This window comes from Balaenoptera borealis, assembly GCF_965194805.1.
Source record: "Balaenoptera borealis genome assembly, chromosome: 3".
NCBI classification, from domain to species: Eukaryota; Metazoa; Chordata; class Mammalia; order Artiodactyla; family Balaenopteridae; genus Balaenoptera; species Balaenoptera borealis.
In genome coordinates, this window is record NC_138866.1 from 155175995 (window position 1) to 155197780 (window position 21786).

At 33.9% G+C, this 21786-nt stretch overlaps 1 protein-coding gene across 21 annotated transcripts in view; it reads left to right on the forward strand.

Annotated features, from left to right (window-relative positions):
• ZMYND11 (zinc finger MYND-type containing 11) overlaps nucleotides 1-21786 on the forward strand; it is a 128154-nt gene that overhangs the window by 38234 nt on the left and 68134 nt on the right. For 20 of the 21 annotated variants that reach the window (XM_082386072.1, XM_082386056.1, XM_082386065.1 and 17 more), the window contains exon 2: nucleotides 15877-16011. In XM_082386072.1, the coding sequence (XP_082242198.1) occupies nucleotides 15896-16011 (116 nt within the window). In that variant the 5' untranslated portion in view covers nucleotides 15877-15895. Of the gene's footprint in view, nucleotides 1-11948; nucleotides 12120-15876; nucleotides 16012-21786 lie in introns of those variants that run through there. The other variant, XM_082386070.1, reaches the window with a different exon arrangement.

Genomic DNA, 21786 nt, shown 5'->3' on the forward strand with positions numbered 1-21786 from the left:
AGAAGTGGTGAGTATGATATCGTCACACATTCCCATTTGCAGAGAGAAAACTTTCAACATTTCATTGAGTATGATTTTTCTGCTGTTGGTTTTATATGGGTACCCTTTTTCAGATTAAGGCGTTTCCCCTCTATTCCTATTTTGCTTTTAGTTTTGGTTATGAATGAAGAGTTTTATTCAGTTTTTTCCTGCATTTATTGAGCTGATTATATGGTTATTTTCCTTAAGTCTATTAATGCATGAATTGCTATGACTGTAACAAACACGGTCACACTGTATTGTTCTTTGTGTATCGCTGAACTTGATTTGCTAGTACTTCATTTAGGATTTTTGCATTCATGTTCATGAATGAGATAGATCTCTAAGTTTACTTTGTCCTAGTGTCCTTTGTCATGTTTTGATATCAAGGTTACATTGATCTCATATCACAAATTTGTACATGTTTCTTTCCTCAGAAAGAGTTTCTGTAAGATTGGTGTTTTTTTCTTTTTGAAATGTTTGGTAGAGTCTAAGGTGAAGCAGTCTGGTTCTGGAGTGGTTTTTGGTTTTTTTTTTTTTTTGCAGGGGGGTAGTTTAAATTATTATTCAACCTCTTTAATAGTTATGTAGGCTTTTTCAGATTTTCTGTTTCTTATGGTCAATTAATCTATGACAAAGGCAAGAATATACAGGTAGAAAAGACAGTCTCTTCAATAAGTGGTGCTTGGAAAACTGGACAGCTACATATAAAAGAATGAAATTAGAACATTCTCTAACACCATATACAAAAATAAACTCAAAATGGATTAAAGACCTAAATGTAAGACCAGATACTGTAAAACTCTTAGAGGAAAACATAGGCAAAACACTCTTTGACATAAATTGCATCAAGATCTTTTTGGATCCACCTCCTATAGTTATGAAAATAAAAACAACTCTTTTGGTAGTTGTTTAGTGGTTTCACCAGGAGTTTGTCAATTTTGCCCTTTTGAAGAATCAACTTTTCCATTTATTGAATCTCTCTTTTGTATATTTGTTTTCTTTTTTAAAAAAGTATTTATTTATTTATTTGGCGGGATCTTCGTTGTGGCATGCGAACTTTTAGTTGCGGCATGTGGGATCTAGTTCCCTGACCAGGGATCGAACCTGGGCCCCCTGCATTAGGAGCATGGAGTCTTAGCCACTGGACCACAAGGGAAGTCTTGTATGGTTGTTTTCTAGTTCATTGATTTCTCTTTATTATATATGTGTGTGTGTGTGTGTGTGTGTGTGTGTGTGTGTTTAATTTCTTTCTACACTTTTGGTTTGAGTTTTTATTTTGTAATTTCTTGAGGTAGATGCTTTTAGCCCCTCCTTTTCTTATTAACACATTTAAGGCAATAAACTTAAGTACGTCTCAAAACTTTTGACAATTAGTATTTACATTTTTGTTCCTTTCATTATATTTCCTGATTTTTATTGTGAATTTTTAAAGTTAACTATTTAGACATATGTTTTTTGGCTTTCAGAAACATAGGAATTTTTTTTTTTTTGGCTATCTTTTGTTACTGACTTTTTCAGTTCTCTTGTGGACAGAGAGCAGACTGTATAATTTCAATCCTTTGAAATTTATTGAGACTTGCTATACCCAACACATGATCAATTTTGTAAAAATTCCATGTGCATTTGAAAAGAATGTGCATTCTGCAGGTATTGGCTGCAGAGGTTTATATATATCAGGTCAAATTTGTTAAATGTTTTTGTAAATCTTTTATATGCCTAGTAATTTTTTCTTTGTTTTATGAGTGGTTGTGAGAGGTATGTAAAAATTTCCTGCTATGATTGTGGATTTGCCTATTTTTTTCTTTCAGTTTTGTCAGTTTTTGCTTTATGTGTTATAAGATTATGTTAAATACATAAAATTTAGAACATTTCCTAATAAGCTGGATCTTTTTATTATTATGAAGTGACCCTCTTTTTTCTTAACAATACTTTACATTATTGCACTCTTGCCAACTTTCTTTTTGATAATATTTTTGAATGATACTTTTTTTTTACCCTTTTCTTTACAAACTTTTTATGTCCTTGTATTTAAGATGTATCTTTTGCAAGCAGCATGTAGCTAGCTTTCTGTTTTATCATTGTTTTTAATTCAGGCTCAAAATTGCTATCTTTTATTGAAGCTGCTCTGTTTAGATTTAACGTAATTACTGATATATTTGAGTTTAAATCTATCATCATAGTATATGGCTTTTATATATCTTCCTCCTTTTTCTTTCTTCTTTATTGGCAGGGGTGTTGATGAAGCATTTTGTATTATTTTTTTCCCCATCAAAAGCTTGGTAGGTCTTCATTATTTTACTGTCCTTTTATTGATTACTCTAGAGGTAGTAACTGTGTCCTCAGTGTGTAAAGGTCTTCTGTTCGTTTTTGCAGTTTGACTTTTTATGTGGGATTCTTTTCCTTCTGCATGAGGAGCATCTTTAGTTTCTGTATTGTTGGACTGCTGGTGATGAAGTATTGGTTTATATAAACTATATCTTATTTACCTTTCTTTTCTGCAGGCATAGAGTTTTTGGTTGGCAGTTACAGCCTTTGAGCACTTTGACGGTATTATTTCATTATCTTCTGACTTTTGTTGTTTTGGTTGAGAAGTCAACTTGCAGTTGTATTATTGCTCCTTTGAAGGCATTATGACTTTTCCTCTGGTTGCTTAAAATATTTTTTCTTTTTGTCTATTTGTTTTCAGCAGTTTTACTATGATGTGCCAAGGTGTAGTTGTCTTTGCATTAATCTGGTTTTGCTTTCGGGTAGTGACTCTTGAATCTGTTGCTTGACATCTTTTGTCAGTAATGGAAAATTATCAGCCACAGTCTCTTTGAAAGTTAATTTTGCTCAGTTCTTTTCTCTGTTCTTGGGATTGCAATGAAATATAAGTTAGGCCTTATTGTCATATTCATATGTCTCTTATGCTCTTGTTTTCTCTATGCTTTCTTCTGGATATTTTCTTTTGAAATAGTTCTTAGGTTCACCAATTTTCTGTTCATCTGTATCTAATCTGATGCGAAACCCATCAGTTTAGTGATTTAGGTATTGTAGTTCTTCAGTTATGTCCTTTCTGTTTAGTTTCTTGTTATTGCTTCTTATTCTCTGCTGGAATTATCTTTTAATTTCTTGAACATATCAAGCATAAAATTATTTTAAAGTCTGTGTTTAATAACTGCATCATCTAGAACTCCTCCTGTAAGTTTGTTTCTCTGTTTGTCACGTATGGAATTTGGGCAGCAGCTGATTGTTTTGGAGGTTCTTGAGTCTACTTAAGACCTAGTAGTCAACCATTTATCATTATTAAAGGCTAGCTTTATTCCTCTTCCCTGTATTATTATTATTATTTTCCCTCAAGACTTATTGGGGAATGTATTCAATGAGTAAGTGTTTTAGTGTACAGTTTGTGGTAGAATTTGTTAGGGACATAAGGAGGTTTTAAAATATGGCCTTCTTTCAAAAAACTGATAATGTTGGGCAGATAATACTCACATATGAAATAATTATGTAGCAATGAAAGACAACATGGAATTGATTAAAATTATAACTTTTATATATGTAACTTATAATAAATAAGCTATAATAAATAATAACTGAATACAACTTGATAATTATAACTTTAACTTAATAATAATTAATAATAAAACACGTTAAATAAAATTATGGGATACTAACAAAAGACCAAACACATCAAAGAAACTAATGCTAGTATAGATAAGAATTTAGTGTATAATTTAGGAATGTATCACATTCCATTAGAGAAGGAAGAAATCTTTCAGTAAATTGTGCTACTACAATTGATGACCTCTGTGAAAACCTATACTTTCATCTTAAGTCATATTCAAAAAGTAATTCCACAGTTTCTGGTTGGGCATGTAAGATGATTAGAAGTTGTCACTCTATCTTAATAGCAAGTAACGAACTGAAGAACTGTAAAATCAACAAATCTACTGAGATCCATGAGAAAAGTTAGGCCACAGGACAAATTGCTGCCACAAAAGTTGGAGAGACAGAAAGGCAGATAGAATCACAACTTACAAAAACCCACCAACAGAAACCTCTGCAGGAACCAGTGCTGGGGTAAGGAAACCTGGATGTAACTGACAAATTGCTGGAGGCTCAGGGCAGACAAGTCTGAGTGAAAAACCCAGTGGGACCCAGTCTTAGGGGCTCCTCACCCTTCTGTGGGGTTTTTCTCTAGGAGTTCTACCAGACTCTCACAGAGGCTGTTGGAGAACAATCCTCTTATGATTCCATCGGGGGTAGGGACAAGGAACCAGCTTTAAATATGCCAGAGCATTCTGTTCTTCTTAACAAGGTATGCCCTCATGAGAAACTATTTTACCAGAGCCTAACCATCTGGTGTTTGGTTAGAGCCTAACTGACCTGGGAAAGTGAAATACTCAACTCCCTCCCATTACTAAAGGCCTTTAACTGAAGTTCCTTCTACCCAGTACATTATGTCTGCCTTTCAGAAAAATACCAGGCATACTCGAAGGCAGAAAACAGTTTGAAGAGACTGAACAAGCATTGGAATGTGGGTTAATATGGCAGGGATGTTGGAATTATCAGAACGAGAATTTTTTAAAAAGTTGATTAATATGCTGAGAGCTTTAATGGAAAAAGTGGACAATATTTAAGATTACATGTATACTGAAAGAGATGGAAATTCCAAGAAAGATCAGAAAGAAATGCTAGAGTGCAAACACACCATAGCAGAAATAGAGAATGCCTTTGGTGGGATCATTAGATTGGACACAGCTTAGGAAAGAACATCTGAGCTTGAAGATACGACAATAGAAACTTCCAAAACTGAAAAAGGAAAAAGACTGAAAAAAATAAAACAGAACATGAAGGACAGTGGGAAAACTACAAAATAGTATCATATGCATAATAGGAATGCCAGAAGGAAAAGAAAGAGAAAGGAACAGAAACAATATTTGAATCAGTAATGACTATGAATTTCCCCAAATTAATGTCAGGCACCAAACCACATTCAAGAGAGAGAATGTATACATATAGCTGATTCACTTTGTTATATAGCACAAGCTAACACAACATTGTAAAGCAATTATACTCCAATAAAGATGTTAAAAAAAAAAAAAAAAGAGAATACCAGGCAGGATAGATGCCCTCCAAAGGCAGGATAGATGCCCTCCAAAGGCAGGATAGATGCCCTCCAAACTACACCTAGGTATATCATTTTCAAACTTAAGAAAATTACAGATAAAGAAGCAATCCTGAAGAAGCCAGCAGAGGAGAACCCTTTTACCTATAGAGAAGCAAATGCAATAATTACATCTGACTTCTTAGAAACCATGCAAGCAAAAAGAGTGGAATGAAATATTTAAATTGTTGAGGGAAAAACCCCACCAGCCTAGAATTTTGTGTACTCAGTGAAATTATCCTTCAATAGTAAAGGGGAAATACTTTCTTAGACAAACATTGATGGAGTTTTTTTGCCAGAACAAATGTTAAAGTTTTGCAACCGCCTTACAACAAATGTTAAAGGAAAACGATACAGGTCTGAAACTCAGGTCTACGTAAAGAAGAGTATTGAGGAATGAGTAAATGAGGGTAAAATAAACTTATTTTTGTGATCCTTAATTGACCTAAAAGATCTGTTCAAAATAATAGCAACAGTGTTTTTGATTATGTGTGCTTATGTGCATGTACAGTGATTCTTGAACAATGTGGGAGTTAGGGTCACCAGCCCCCCAACACAGTGGAAGATCTGCATGTAACTTTACATTTGGTCCTCCACATCTGTGTTTCCACACCTGTGGATTCAACCAACTGCAGATCATGTAGTACTGCAGTAGTATTTATTGGGGGAAAAAAAATCCACGGGTAAGTGGACCTGCACAGTTCAAACCCATGTTGTTCAAGGGTCAACTGTACATGCTTTTGTATGTTTATGCATAAGTGAAAGGAATGACAGGAACAATATCGGGTTTGGAAGAGAGAGATTAGGAATATTTTATATTATGAGGTATTTGTACTACGTGTGAATCAGAAAAATAAACATTGGGTTAGTTGTAAATGTATATTGCAACCACTAAAAAAAAAGTAAAAAAAAAAAGTGCAATATGCTAAGAAAGAGGGAATTGTTACATATAAAGTTCTCAGTTAAAAAGACAAAAGACAGAATGTGTGGAAGACAAATAGGCACAATGAACAAAGGTAACAAATAGAAAACAGTAACAAATCTGAGAGGTACTACTAATCCATCTATATCAATTACCTTAAATGTCAGTAGTCTATACCGATAAAAAGATGAGATTGTCAGAGTGGATCAAAAAACAAGACCCAACTCTATGTTGTCTACAGGAAACCCATTTTAAATATGAAGACACACATAGATTAAAAGAAATGGTATACAGAAAGATATACCATACTAACACTAACCAAAAGAAAGTAGGAGTAGCTGTACTAATTTCAGACAGAGCAGACTTCAAAGCAAGGAATGACATCAGGTATAAAAAGGGCTGTTACATGATAATAAAGGGGTCAATACTCTTAAGATATAACAATACTTAATGTCTCTGTGCCTAACAACAGAGTGTCAAGATATGTGAGGAAAAACTGATAGAACTGTGGGGAGAAATAGATGAATGCACTATTATAGTTGGAGACTTTTCACCCCCCTGTCAGAAATGGACAAATCCAGCAGGCAGAAGATCAGTAAGGACATAGTTGAATTCTTCACAACAGTATCAGTGAATTGGATGTAATTGATACCTACAAACTGTTTCATTCTATGACAGCAGAATACACATTCTTTGCAAGTTCACATGGAACATTCACCAAGATAGACCATATTCTGGTCTATCTTAATTACGTTAAAAGAATAGAAATCATTGCAATGTCTGCTGTTAGCCCACAATGGAATTAAACCAGATATCAAAAACAGAAAGATAGCTCAAAACCCTAAAATACGTGGGTTAATGAGAGGAACAAAATCAGGGCCTGATACTACCCAACTTCAAGACTTGTTATAAAGCTATAGTAATTAAAAGTGTGGTATTGGTGAAGTAACAGCCAAATAAATCAATGGAACAGAATAGAGAGCCCAGAAATAGACCTACATTAATATAGTCAGCTGATTGTTGACAAAGGAGCAAAGGCAATGCAAGGCAATTAAACAACACACAGGTCAGAGAAGACATCTCAAGAGAAAGTTTTTAAAGTTTTGAACTAAATTAGAATGAAAATACATCTTATCACAATGTGGGATGCAGTGAAAATAGTGCTTTGAGAGAAATGTCTATAATAGAAAAGAAGAAAGATCTAAAATCCGCAATCTAAGCTTCTACCTTGGAAAGCAAGAAAAAGAAGATGAAATTAATTCAAACTAAGCAGAAGAAAAGAAATAAGAATTAGAACAGAAATCAATGAAATTTTAGGTAGGAAATCAATAGAAAAAATCAAAAGCTAGTTTTTTGAAAAGATCAATAAAATCAGAAGTTACTAGATTGGTTAACTAAAAAAAAAGAAAGAAAAAGACAAGACACAAATTACTAATATCAGAAATGAAAGAGGGGCAATCACTACTGCTTCTGGACCATGAAAAGATAATAAAGGGATATTATGTATAACTGTGGTGACAAATTTGATAATTTGATAACTTAGGTAAAATAGACCAATTCCTTGAAAGGCCAAATCTGCCAAAACTCACACAAAAAGAAGTAGACAATCTGAGTAGGCATATATCTTTTAAAGAGATTGAATCAGTAATTAATAACCTTCAAACACAGAAAGAACCATGCCCATATGTGTTCACTGGCGAATTCTACCAAACATTTATGGATGAAATTATACCTATTCTCTGCAATCTCTTCTAGAAGGTAGAAGCAGAGATAATACTTCCTAACTCACTCTTTGAGGACAGCATTACCCTAATATCCAAATCAAACAAAGACAGTACAAGAAGAAAAAAAAACCCCAACAGGACTACCATAAGCCAATCTCTCTCATGAACATAAATGTAAAAATCTTGAGCAAACTATTAGCAAATTGAATCCAATATTGTATAAAAAGCATTATATACCACGACTAAGTGGGATTTATCCCAGGTGTGCAAGCCTGCTTCAGCATTTGAAAGTCAGTGTAATCTATCACATCAACAGGCTGAAGAAGAAAAATCGTGATTATTTCAATAGATACAGAAAAGCATTTGACAAAATTCAACACCCATTCATAATTAAAACTTATAGCAAACTAGGAATAGAGAGGAATTTCCTCAACTTGATAAAGACTATCTACAAAATCCCTACATTGACACCATACTTAACAGTAAGAAACTCACAGGTTTCCCACTAAGATCAAGAACAGTGTCCCCTGTCGCCATTCATTTTTAACATTGTTCGGAATTCCTAGCTAATGCAATGAGAGAAGACAAGGAAATAAAAGTATATAGATTGGAGTGAAGAAATAAAGCCGTCTCTGTTTGCAGATGACATGATTGTCTATGAATAAAATACAAAAGAATTGACAAAAAAACTCTTGGAAATAATAAGCAATTGTAGCAGGATTGTAGGATACAAAGTTAATATAAAAAGTCTTATCACTTTCCTATATACCAGCAATGAACAAGTTGAATTTGAAATTAAAAACACATTACCATTTACATTAGAATCCCCCAAATGAAATACTTAGGTATAAATCTAACAAAAATATTATTACAAGATTTATTTGAGGAAAACAAGATTCTGATGAACAAAATCAAAGAACTAAATAAGTGGAAAGATAACTCTTGTGCATGAATAGGAAGACTAATATTGTCAAGTTATCAGTTCTTCCCAACTTGATCTATAAATTCAGTGCTGTCCCAGTCAAAATCTCAGGAAGTAATTTTGTGGATTTTGATGAACTGATTCTAAAGTTTGTATGGAGAGGCAAAAGACCCAGATAGCCAGCTCAGTATTGAAGGAGAGGAACAAAATCAGGGCCTGATACTACCCAACTTCAAGACTTGTTATAAAGCTATAGTAATTAAAAGTGTGGTATTGGTGAAGTAACAGCCAAATAAATCAATGGAACAGAATAGAGAGCCCAGAAATAGACCTACATTAATATAGTCAGCTGATTGTTGACAAAGGAGCAAAGGCAATGCAACGAAGCAAAGTCTTTTCATCAAATGCTGCTGGAGCAACTGGACATCCACACACATACAAAAATGAACCTAAACACAAACCTTATGTCCTTCACCAAAATTAGCTCAAAATGGGTCATAGATCTAAATGTAAAATGCAAAACTATAAAACTCCTAGAAGATAACAGGAGAAAACCTAGATGACCTTGGATATGGTGATGACTTTTTAGATATAACACCAAGACACGACCCATGAAAGAAATAATTGATAAGGTGGACTTCATTAAAATTAAAAACCTTTGCTCTGTGAAAGACAGTGTCAGGAGAATGAGAAGACAAGCCAAAGACTGGTAGAAATATATAAAGAAATCTTAAAACTCAGCATTAAGAAAATGAACAAGCTGATTAAAAAATGAGCAAAAGAATTGAACTGATACCTCACCAAGATGATATACAGATGGAAAGTAAGCACATGAAAAGATGTTCAACATCATATGTCATTAGAGAATTGGAAATTAAAACAACATTGATTTACTACTATGTATCTATTAAAATGGCTAAAATCCAAAACACTGACAACCCCGTTCGCTGATGAGGATGTGGAGCAGTAGGAACACTTATTCATTGCTGGTGGGAATGTAAAATGGTGCAGCCACTTTGGAAGACAGTTTGTCAGTTTCTTACAAAACGAAATATACTCTTAGTGTACAATTCAGCAGTCATACTCCTTGGTATTTACCCAAAAGAGCTGAAAACTTACTTACACACAGAAACCTGCACAAGGGTGTTTATAGCAGCTTTATTCATAATTGTCAAAATACAGAAGCCACCAAGATGTCCTTCAAGTTGACTGGATAAATAAACTGAGGGGCATCTAGACAATGGAACATTATTCGGCACTAAAAAGAAATGAGCTATCAAGCTATGAAAAGGCATGGAGGAACCTTAAATCCATTTTACTAGGTTAAAGAAGCCAGTTTGAAAAGGCTATATATCCTGTATGATTCCAACTATATGACATTCTGGAAAAGGTAAAACAGTGGAGAAGTAAGATTAATGGTTGCTAGGGATTGTGGGGAGAGGGAAGGATGACTAGGTGGAGCACAGAGAATTTTTAGGACAGAGGAACTATTCTGTATAGCATTTTAATGTCTTTATGCATATGTGAAAACCTATAGAATGTACACCACCAGCAGTTAACTATGGACTTTGGGTAATAATGGTGTGTCACTGTAGGTTCGTTGATTTTAAGACATGTGCCCTCTGGTTTGGGATGTTGATAATCAGGGGGGCTGTGGGAGTGTGGGGACATGGGATTCTTTGTATTTCCTGCTGAATTTTGCTGTAAACCTAAAACTGCTCTAAAAAAATAAAGCTTATTAATATTAATACCTTAAAAAAGTTATTCCCAGATAACAGTACTGATGAACCTAGTGGCAGGGCAGGAATAAAGATGCAGATGTAGAGAACGGACTTGAGGACACAGGGAGGAAAGGGGAAGCTGGGACGAAGTGAGAGAGTGGGATGGACATATATACACTACCAAATGTAAAATAGATAGCCAGTGGGAAGCAGCCGCATAGCACAGGGAGATCAGCTCTGTGCTTTGTGACCATCTAGAGGGGTGAGAAAGGGAGGGTGGGAGGGATGCTCAAGAGGGAGGGGATATGGGGATATATGTGTACATAAAGCTGATTCACTTTGTTGTACAGCAGAAACTAACAGAACATTGTAAAGCAATTATACTCCAATAAAGATATAAAAAAAAAAGTTATTCCCAGATGGATTAAGAAGTCAGTATTCTAAAAAATTGTATAAAAGAGGAAAATAAAATTGAATATTTTTCAGACTTGAGTGTGGAAGGACTTCTAATCATTAAAGGTGACCATAAGGGGAATACATAGCTAGATTTCAGTATAATTTCATTTAATGTTTACTAAAAGACAGACAAAAGTATTTTGTGAATAATATGTAAAGAAATTAATATGTAAATGGGAAAATAGCATGAATAGACTATCAATAAAAAGTAACTTCAAATTGCTAGTAGAGTTTGGGAAAATTTTAACCTGAACTAAGTCACAAAGAAATGCACATTATACAGTGAGATTAATTTTTAAATTTTATGCAATATTTGATGTAAATACTTTAAAATACTTATATATTTATGTTAATGACATAAAAATAAAACAAAAACTTGCACCCCTCCACCAGAAGTAAAAATCAGAACATATTTGATGCTGTGTATTCTCGCAGTGTGTTTCTCCTCAATGCAGCCTCTTTTTCCTGCCCCCCCCCAACTATTCTCTTGTTTATCATTTCCTTGCAATAAAAAGTTTCCCCATATATGTATGTGTCACCAAGAATTCCTTGTTTAATTTTACTTATTTATAAGTTTTTCCTGATTTGCTTTCTCTTTTATCTTTTTTTTCCCCCATTTGTAGCATTTGTATGATAGGAAACAAGGTACTTACATAGATGGAAGGGATTGCATTAAATTGGATTTGTAGGGATAAAGAATACCGGTATTGCCTGGAGGCTTGCCAAAGTTACTTGGACCAGCTTTCACCCATCAGAATAACTAGTGTCAAAAAACTACAAAATTATAAGTGTTGATGAGAACGTGGAGAAATTGGAACCCTTGTGCACTGTTGGTGGGTATATGAAATGATGCAGCTGCTATGGAAAACAGTATGGTAGTTCCTCAAAAAATTAAAAATAGAATTGCCTTATGATGCAGCAATTCCACTTCTGGGTATTTGCCCAAGAGAATTGAAAGCAGGGTCTTGAAATATTTGTATACGCATGTTCATAGTAGCATTATTCACAATAGCTAAAACGTGTCCATCCACAGATGAATGGATAAGGAAAATGTGGTATATGCATGCAATGGAATATTATTCAGCCTTAAAAAGGAAGAAAATTCTGCCGTATGCTACAGTATGGGTGGATCTCGCGGACACTGTGCTCAGTGAAATAAGCCAGTCACAGATGGACAAATCCTGTGTGATTCTTCTTCTTTGAGGTACTTAGAGTCGTCACAGTCATAAAAACAGAAAGTAGAATCATGGGTGCCAGGGGCTGGGGTGGGTAATGGGGAGTTAGTGTTTAATGGGTATAGGATTTCAGTTTACAAGATTAAATGAGTTGTGGGGATGGATGGTGGTGATGGTTGCACAGCAATGTGAATGTATTGATACCACTGAACTGTACACTTAAGAATGGTTAAGATGGTACATTTTATGTGTATTTTACCACAATAAATGAAATTGGTAAGTTTACTGGGAAGTTTTTGGGTTTTTTTTTGTTTTTTAAACTATAGAAGTCTTGAGAATCACTGCGAGTCTGTCATATTCCTCAGATGTGTTGGAGCTAAAAAAAAAAAAAAAAAAAAAGATTGAGGACTATATTGTATATCTCTACAAGTTTTCTGATCTTTCTTTTTGATATCTTAATCTTTGATATAACATAAACGAAGGCTTACTCTGGGACTTTATTGTTTATATAATATAACTGGAAAAGTTTAATTTTATAAGTCCATATCAGAAGTTTATCATGTTCATAACTATGCTGTGCACCTTGGAAGACAGATGAAAAATAAACAAGACACGTCTTTTCCTTACTTGAATTAATAAATTCTTTTTAGGAATTTTAAATTATTTGTACAAGGCAATACATTTGTAAGAGATGAATAAACAAATTACAATTAGAATACACAAGAGAATTGAGTTTGATTCTTGTGAAAGCGTTGGTCAGGAACATTTGCATCGTAGTAAGTCCTAGAAAGAACAGGGAATTTTTAGTAATTAGTAAAGGGGCAGGGAGAACATTCTAGACAGAGAGAACTGCTTAAACAAAGGGATAGAGTTATGAAGTTTGGGGACACATTTAGAAATTTTGAGTAGTTCAGTTTAGTAGAAATATAATATACATTCAGGTACAATAGACTAAAATTTGGTTTGGCCAAAATCAGTTAAAGGCCTTATATGATAAGCTGTAGGTGCCTAGAATATAAGAAACTAATTTTCTAAGATTTTGTTTACAGACACCTAAATTACTATCCTTGTCTTATATCTAGCCACATTATTAATCATATTTACTAGCTAATGGAAGGATTTTTGTTTACCTTATTATTATATTCCCAGAGCATAGAAGAATGCCTAACATGTAACAAGCGTGCCTGAAATGAATGATTTTAGATTTCATAAGAAAGGAGAATTTCAGTGATTGTACTTTAAAGAGATCTTGTCCTAATAAGTCAGGTTGTTTTTGGTACTTTTATAACATGCCTCCAAGCTTCACTGTATTCACCTGACTTGGGTTTGCATCTTTGCAGTGTTCTCCTTGAGTTCCTGTAACTATGAGCATGTTCTTTATGGTGTACCTTCATTACCAGGCATATCTACCTGTGTGACTCGGTGTAGGTAGATGTCAAAAATCTTTGGCTTTGACTTTACATCTGTTTTCCTGAAGTGTAGCATTGCTTAATTCTTTAATCTTGAGTTTAATCATTTCTAGGAATTAAGTGGCATCACTTTTAGAATTTCTGCTACTAGTCTACTATATTCTTCTGGTTGTTATGTAAATAGTTATATTTGCTATTTATTTTAGTATTTGTAAATGTTAGCTTTGCCATTATATATCTTTTGTATTTCTGAATAAACTATTCTTAACTTTATCTATATGTATTTTGAAAACATAAGTTGAGTTATATATATGTCAACTGTACCTGTTTGTATTCTAGTGTTTGTTCCAAGGATTGTAATATGCATCCTCGATTTAACATAGTTCCTCTTGAATTAGTATAATAAATACCATTTCACATAAAACGTAAGAATTTACAATGATATAATTACTTACTACCCCTTCCCCTCCTTTGTGCTATTGGGTTGTCATCTATATTTTACTTCTACATATGTTATAAACCTAATGATACCTAACAATTATTTTTGTTTGCTTTAAACAGCCAATTATCTTTTCAAGAAATTAAGAAATTTTATATTTTCCCACATATTTACCATTTTGTAGTGTTACTTAAGCTAGAAGTAGTATCTGTTTTGTCTGAATTCTCACAGCATATATTTTGTACCATTTATGTCATATATGACATTACAGTTAGTAGTTCCATGTATATGTCAAATTGCCTTTGCCAGTTTTATGTTATTTTCTGTCAAGGACTAGAGTTTATACATTTTAAAATACTTCATTGTGTTTAGCTATTGCCTTACACAAAATAGGCAACATTTTTTTAAGTGTGTAAGAATGACTGAAATTTTGTTCTTTTATCTGAGTATTTGTATAATCTGACAAGTTGTATTTTTACAGTTCACCATTAGATGTCACTTTCTAACATTGTATATTCTTATCAATAAATTCCATACCATATTGCTTATCAGATTTGGAAAGTTGACACTCCTATACAAGTGCACTTAAACTGAGAAGTTTCTGTACATTTTAAAGTGGTTACTTTCTAGAACAGAGACATTCATAAATAATAATTATAATTTTAAAAATCTCTTAATTTTATATTGAAGTCTATACTGAACCAACTGATTTTCCTTAAGTTTTCTTTAAAACTTGAATGCTGCTGTTGTTTTTGATTCTTAATTGATTTTGTAATTCTGAAAAGCACTTTCTTATTTCAGGAGCCTAACTGATCCTAGACTCACCAGAAGAGAATCTCTAGTTAAGCTTTAATGGCAACTGCTGGTTTTATTTGGGTTTTTTGGAGAAGGAAGGAGAATTGACTTAGCTGTGAAAAGAAATGTAGAGGTGGAGAAAAAGATTCATGAGGCTCTCCTGGCCAGTCATGGAATACAATGAAGTGCTAAGAATGAATTTTCCTTTCTTATTCTCTCCTCTTAAAAGATAGGAAAGGTCAGGTCAAGGAGATTTCAGCCATCCCCAAAACTTTGATGTTTACCTATGCCTAAGGGCCTCAACATCATAACCTGTATGATTTAGGGGTCAGGTGTCTCGGTGCCTAACAGGTCCCTCTGTGCCCAGTGGAGAGTCCAGGCATGTGGCCTCTTCTTACAGTACCATCTCTCATCAGACATTCAGGCTGCAACTCCGTTTTTTCCCCCAGTCTTGCCAGGACACAGCTGGTGGCCATTTTCCTCAGTCTATTCAGAATATTGAAATTTGAATAAATTAGCAATGTTGTTTCCTAATAACATAATGAATGACCAACACCTCATCCAAGCATCTGAACATTTCTAATAATGTGGGTCCATCCATGTCATCCTCTGGTATACCAACCCCCAGCCTTTCACACCTCAGCCAGAAACAACTATTCTATATTCTCTGTTTATGGTTTTATTTTTTTAAAAAAGGAATGTTGTTTTCATTATGAATATGTCTATATTGAATTAAAATATTTAAACCATGAGTATAATAAACTAAAGTACTTACAATTCGGACATTTAATTTCCGTTTTGCATTGATCTGTCAAATTACACACAATATAATATCAAAAATGAAATTTTATATAGTAACATTTTTGCTTTATAATAAATTTTAAATGTATATTTCTTTGACAAATTGGTATAAGATGGCCACTCATTCTTCTTGGGAAGACCTTTTTTACTGTTGGTCTTGTAGTGTCATTCTTTGTGAAGTAATTAATTGAAAAGTTTTATGGAGTAATTGGTGATGTGGATGGTAGAAAATAAAAAAGTTGGCCATACTATATATTGAGGTGCTGAGAGTGTTAACTTATGTTGATGATAATTCATTTTGTAATCCGTGCTTTTCCCTTATGTTTTTGTATATTGCTACAGCTGAAGGAGTAAACAGGTCATGGCACGCTTAACAAAAAGACGGCAGGCGGACACAAAAGCTATCCAGCATCTTTGGGCAGCCATTGAGATTATACGGAATCAGAAGCAAATTGCCAACATTGACCGTATTACAAAGTAAGTAATTTTAATCAAAAAAAGTCTATGTAAAATTTTATATAAGACTTTGGGAGAAAAGGTCCAAAGACTATTTATTTATTTATTATGATAATTAACATATATTACAAAGTACTAGACACTTTCCCTTACAGGGGTATAAAGTTGTTAGGGAAATCAACACTGAAACATACACAAGCAACTTGTGTTTAGAGGTTGTATAAATGAATATTAGATAAGTAAAGTATCAATGTGTACTATTTCCAATAGTACACTAATAGATTTTTAGTTCTCAAAAATTTTTTAACTCTTGAAAACAAGTCCTTATTTGTCTTTTATTAAAAAGGCTTTTAGTTAATCACTTGATTTTATGTAAGCTATCTAAAAGTCTACTGTTCATTATTCATTTTAATGTATTAATAATATATGCTACTATATAGCTTGGTGTAGGTATAGTAACATCTTACTAGTTTGTAGCACACTAACCAAGAATTTTTAACAATTTCATTTTATATTTTAGAAGTTATAGTAAATAAATCTTCAGTTGACAGAAGAAAGTTCTTCTTTATTTTCCAATGCTGTTTATCTTGGTAGTCCAAGATTCAGAATAGAAAAAATCAGACTACTGTATGAATACTCTATTTACATGTTATGTACTAATTATAAGGGAGTCTTCAAATAGAACTTGATTTTGTTTTGTTTGGTATTTTTAAAGGAATAAAGTTAAATTAATCTTTTAAAAATGTTTGAATGATATTTTTTCATAATTTAAATAGACTTTCTTTATACTTATTCTCCAACACATCCTTTAGATGCTACCTATAAAAAGGGAAAACAGATGATTTACAAAAGCTCATTTAATTAAGTGCTTATTTTTGTCATTATTCATAAGTAACAAAGTTAAGTATCATATTTTTGTCACTTAGCCATATTCTAGTGAAGAAGATTATAAAGGTTACTTAAGAGGGAAGGGGCATGAGAAAGAAAGATGGTGCTATATATTGCTTTAACTCTATATTTAACCCTTTGAATATTTTAAAGTTGCCCATGTACAACTCCTAGCTCCTATAGGTGAATAGAAGGGAAAAAAATAGGTAACAGCTATGTGGAAAATAAGAATAAAATAAATAGTGCATAATAATTAAATTACTTTTAATATTGGTGATATTGGAATAAAAGTTTTTTTTAAAAACCTCAAAGCAAAAAAAGCCTTAAGTATTTTCCTGTGGTTGGGATTTTTTAAAAAACCATAGTTTATGTATATCAAAAATTACTTACAGAAGAATGTAGAAAAAAGATAATGTTCTTTGGATTTAATTTTTTTAATTAAAGTCATTTAATCTTGACTGAACTATTTCAACTTTACAGGCTATTACTTCTTATTAATCCATGGCATCTTTCTCTGAAAGCTCTAGGGACATTCTCTAGGAAGCTGTGGGAACTCCAGGTGACATGTATAGAGTTTGGCTGACAAGGTTGCTGATGTGGGTGTCAGAGTAGTCTTTGGATGACCTGTGTACCTGTGTGTGTACATGTGTATACACATGTGTACCTGTGTATACATGTTAAATTGTGAGCGATGCAGAGGCTGTTGACAGCACTGCACACCTCTTCTTGTTGTGCACAATGGCTTGTCCATAAACATTCTCTCTCCTCCTTTCCTCATTAGTACAACCTTAAGGGTGCCAAGGCTTATTTACCTTCCTGTCCTAAGGTCCATCCATAGATCTTAAGATAGATATGAGTAAATTCATTTACCTGCCAAATAGTCATTGTTTTATCAGCCTTATCTAAAGATGAAAAAAATACTGAGAAAATCAGAGGGTAAGTGTTTGAGTGGTTCCCAGTGTTTCTTCTGCCTCATCTCATCTGAGAGTATGTCATATTCCTTTTTATTACAGGGGTGCATTTAGAGCATCTTGTACTTCTTTCATAACACTAGTCACATGTGTAATGATTTCCCTGCCAGACCGTCAGCCCCGGGAAGGAGCTGTCTAGATAATTGCCTAGCCCAGTGCCTTGGCTTCTCAGCAGTGTTAATTTCCTTGCTCGTAACCCTTGCCAAGGTAAGTTAGGAAGAAGAATTGGACCATGACAGGAAGTCAGATCTTTTGCTTTAAAGCCTAATAATCTTATTCTGTATTCTAAATAGGTAAATACTTTTCAAGCTTTAGATTAATTTTAAATCAAGGTGCTCTGCTTAGTTACAACTAAGTCTGAACATAGAGGTATCCTTAATCTTTATCCAAATATCTAAGTTACTGAAGGCTTTAGTAGAGTTGATGTGAAGAATGTATATGTAGTCATTAAGTTTCATTCTATATTTGACTGGTGAGTGACTCCATAAAAATACAAACTGTATAGCTTCAGTCACGCATTAAGTTTTGGGCTTTGGGGTCATGGCTCTTTATATTTTGAAGCCTGGCACATCCTAAACACCGTAGTTTACCTCTGTATAATGTTTTAGTTCTGCTTGTTTTTATTTGAAATATCTTTTAATCTGTAGGTTTCTCATTCATCTTTTTTTGTTGTTTTCCTTTGCAATTTATTTATCTAAGGACCTGGTTCATTTACTCTGTTGTTTCCTGTAGTCTGCCTTCACTGGTTTCATCCCTGTGGTGTACTTTAACCTGCTGCTCATTCCTTTGAATCTCACGGAAATTAATAGTTGATCCTAAGGCTTGGGGGTGGGGGTGAGACTTCTTCATAGGTGGTGATGTGTTCTGCCCTCAGGAGGCCATAATGTATTTCTTCTGGCGAGGTTAGTACTAAGCTTGGTATACAGTGGCTAGATCCAGTAATTCATTAAGGATTGCAAAATAGTGATAATCTAGTTTTATCTTTTCTTTTTTAACTGGAATAATTCTGTAAGGACATAAACTTCCCATCATGTAGTATATGGTTACCATGTGGTATCGTTCATATCAGAAAGGTAGAATAATTGATTGTTTTATTTACCAGTTTTCACAATAGCATCCTCTAATGGCAACCAATTAGGTTTTTTTTTTTTTCATTTGGAATTCATGGGTTTCAATACATTTGATATATTTCAGTCTGTTTCTGATATAATCCCTATTGATGCTTAACTTTTCCCTTCTTTGACAATTTGGAGCCTCTTCATGTTGGCCCCAGAAGTTCCTCTCTGCTTTCTGACACGACAGAATTTTTTCAGGCTCATCTAGGATACACCCTGCCCCAGTCCAGGAACCACTGATTTCTCCAGGGGTCTCTGGTTTCTCGCAGTTAGAAATTATGTTTCAAGAGCATTTTTTGGCCTTCAGTGTGCTCATTGCTGCCAGGTTGGTCTCTCTTTCTAGGCCTTTGAGTGGACGAGTTAGGAAATACATATAATTGTAAAAGAAAAAGACTACATCATGAATTCATACTGATATTTTCCCCTTGAATTTATGGCTACTGGTTTTTACTGAGCTATCTAAAATCTTTATCTCCTTTCTTACACAATAAGAGTCATGATTCTTTAGGACATCATGGATAATAACATCTTAGAATATCATGTAGTTACTCAATTGTTTCATCCAACACTGCATCCCAAGCTGTCTGAGAATAATAGCATCAACACTTAACTAATAATACATTTCATGGAAACCATATAAGTTGTCTTACCCATCTTTAAACAGTTGTACTAATTCTAAACTGTCACAGAAAATAGCAGTTACATATTATACTTTCTTCCTTACAACTGCCATTTAGTCTTACTTCTCCAAGTAAGTGTGTATTTCATGCTCACCACTGATACCTAAAGTTCATTCTCTAGTACATTCTTTAAAAAAAGTTTTTCACTTCCCCACCCCCGCAGTTTTATTGAGATACAGTTGACATATAACATTGTATTAGTTCAAGGTGTACAACATAATGATTTAATACATGTTTATATTGTGAAATGATCACCACAGTAAAGATAGTTAACATCCATCACCTCTCCTAGTTGTGAAATTTTTTTTCTTGTGAAGAGAACTTTTTATACTCTCTTAACAATTTTGTATTGTTAACCATGCTGTACATTACACACCCAGAACTTATTTATCTTATAACTGGAAGTTTGTACCTTTTGTCAACCTTCACTCATTTTGCCCACCCCCACCCCCAGCCCCTGCCTCTGGCAACCACCAATCTGTTCTCTGTATCCATGAGTTTAGTTTTTTAAGAATCCACATATACGTGAGATCATATAGTGTTTATCTTTCTCTGTCTGACTTATTTCACGTAGCATAATGCCTTTAAGATTGATCCATGTTGTCACAAAATGATGGGGTTTCCTTCTTATGGCTGAATAATATTCCACTGGGCATGTATACCATATTTTCTCTATCCATTTGTCTGTGGATGGACACTTTGGTTGTTTCCATGTCTTGGCTGTTGTAAATAGTGCTGCTGTGAACATGAGGGTGCAGATATCTTTTTAAGATATCACAAAATGATGGGATTTCCTTCTTTTTTATGGCTGAATAATATTCCACTGTGCATGTATACCATATTTTCTCTATCCATTTGTCTGTGGATGGACACTTTGGTTGTTTCCATGTCTTGGCTGTTGTAAATAGTGCTGCTATGAACATGAGGGTGCAGATATCTTTTTAAGATAGTGATTTCATTTTCTTTGGATAAGTACTCAGGAGTGGAATTGCTGGATCATATGGTAGTTCTATTTTTAATTTTCTGAGGAAGCTTCATAGTTTTACATAGTGGCAGCTCCATCTAGTAGATTCATAATCAAGACTTCCTGGGGACAAATATTTGAGTTCTTGCATGTTATAATATCAGTTGGTCTGCAGCCTTTTTACTTGAAAGTGAATTTGTTTGGATATAAAATCCTTAGCTTTTATTTTCTTTCTTTGAGGTTCTTATATATGTTATCTATTCTGGCTTAAAGCAATGCCATCAAAAAATCTGATGACAAGTTGGTTTTCTTTCTGTTGTGACTTTGTCCTTTTGCCTAGATTCACAAAGATTTTTTTTTCTTTGAAGTCTAGGAGCTTGACTGTGTCTCAGTGTTGGTCATTCTAGGTTGTTTTGTTGGGTATACAGTGTCCCTTTAATATGTTTTTTTGAAATATTGAAAATTTTACTTTAAAAATGATAACAGTTTGACCCTTGAGCAACATGGATTGAACCGTGCAGGTCCACTTATATGCGTATTTCTTTCAATAAATACACACCACAGTACTACGTGATTCATGGTTGGCTGAATCCAGATGTGGAACCGCAGATACAGAGGGCTGACTGTAAAGGGAGACGGAGATTTTGACTGTGTTGGGGGTGAGGCGGACTCTAACCCCCGTGTTGTTCAAGGGTCAATTGTATATGTGTCATCCATGGACTTTTATTATCTTGTTTAGTTGTCATTTATTGGGGCCTTCTCTTATACTGTGTTGGTTTCTTTTCCTGTCTTCTATATTTGTAATTTTCAGTTTGGGCAGTTATGAATAAAGCTACTATATATTTTCGGTTTTTAATATTTTCTTTCTTTACAATGTCTACTTATGACTTTTTCTGCTATGTACTCACTCTTGTGTGCCTTCTACTTTGGACTTTTTACTTCTGAAGTGAATTTTTTCATTTACTTTGCATGTTTAAGTCATTTCTGAGTTTTTCTAATTCTGATTTATGTCTTTCCTATATCTTACATCATCTTCTTAATGTCTTTTCACGTGTTTTAAAATAGTAGTTACAGTTTTCATCTGTGTTATAGGCACATCTCTCAGGCGTGCTTTCATTTTAAGGATGTCCTGCTTCTTCAACCACAGTCCTTTCATGTGAAATCAAGCTTCCAGAACT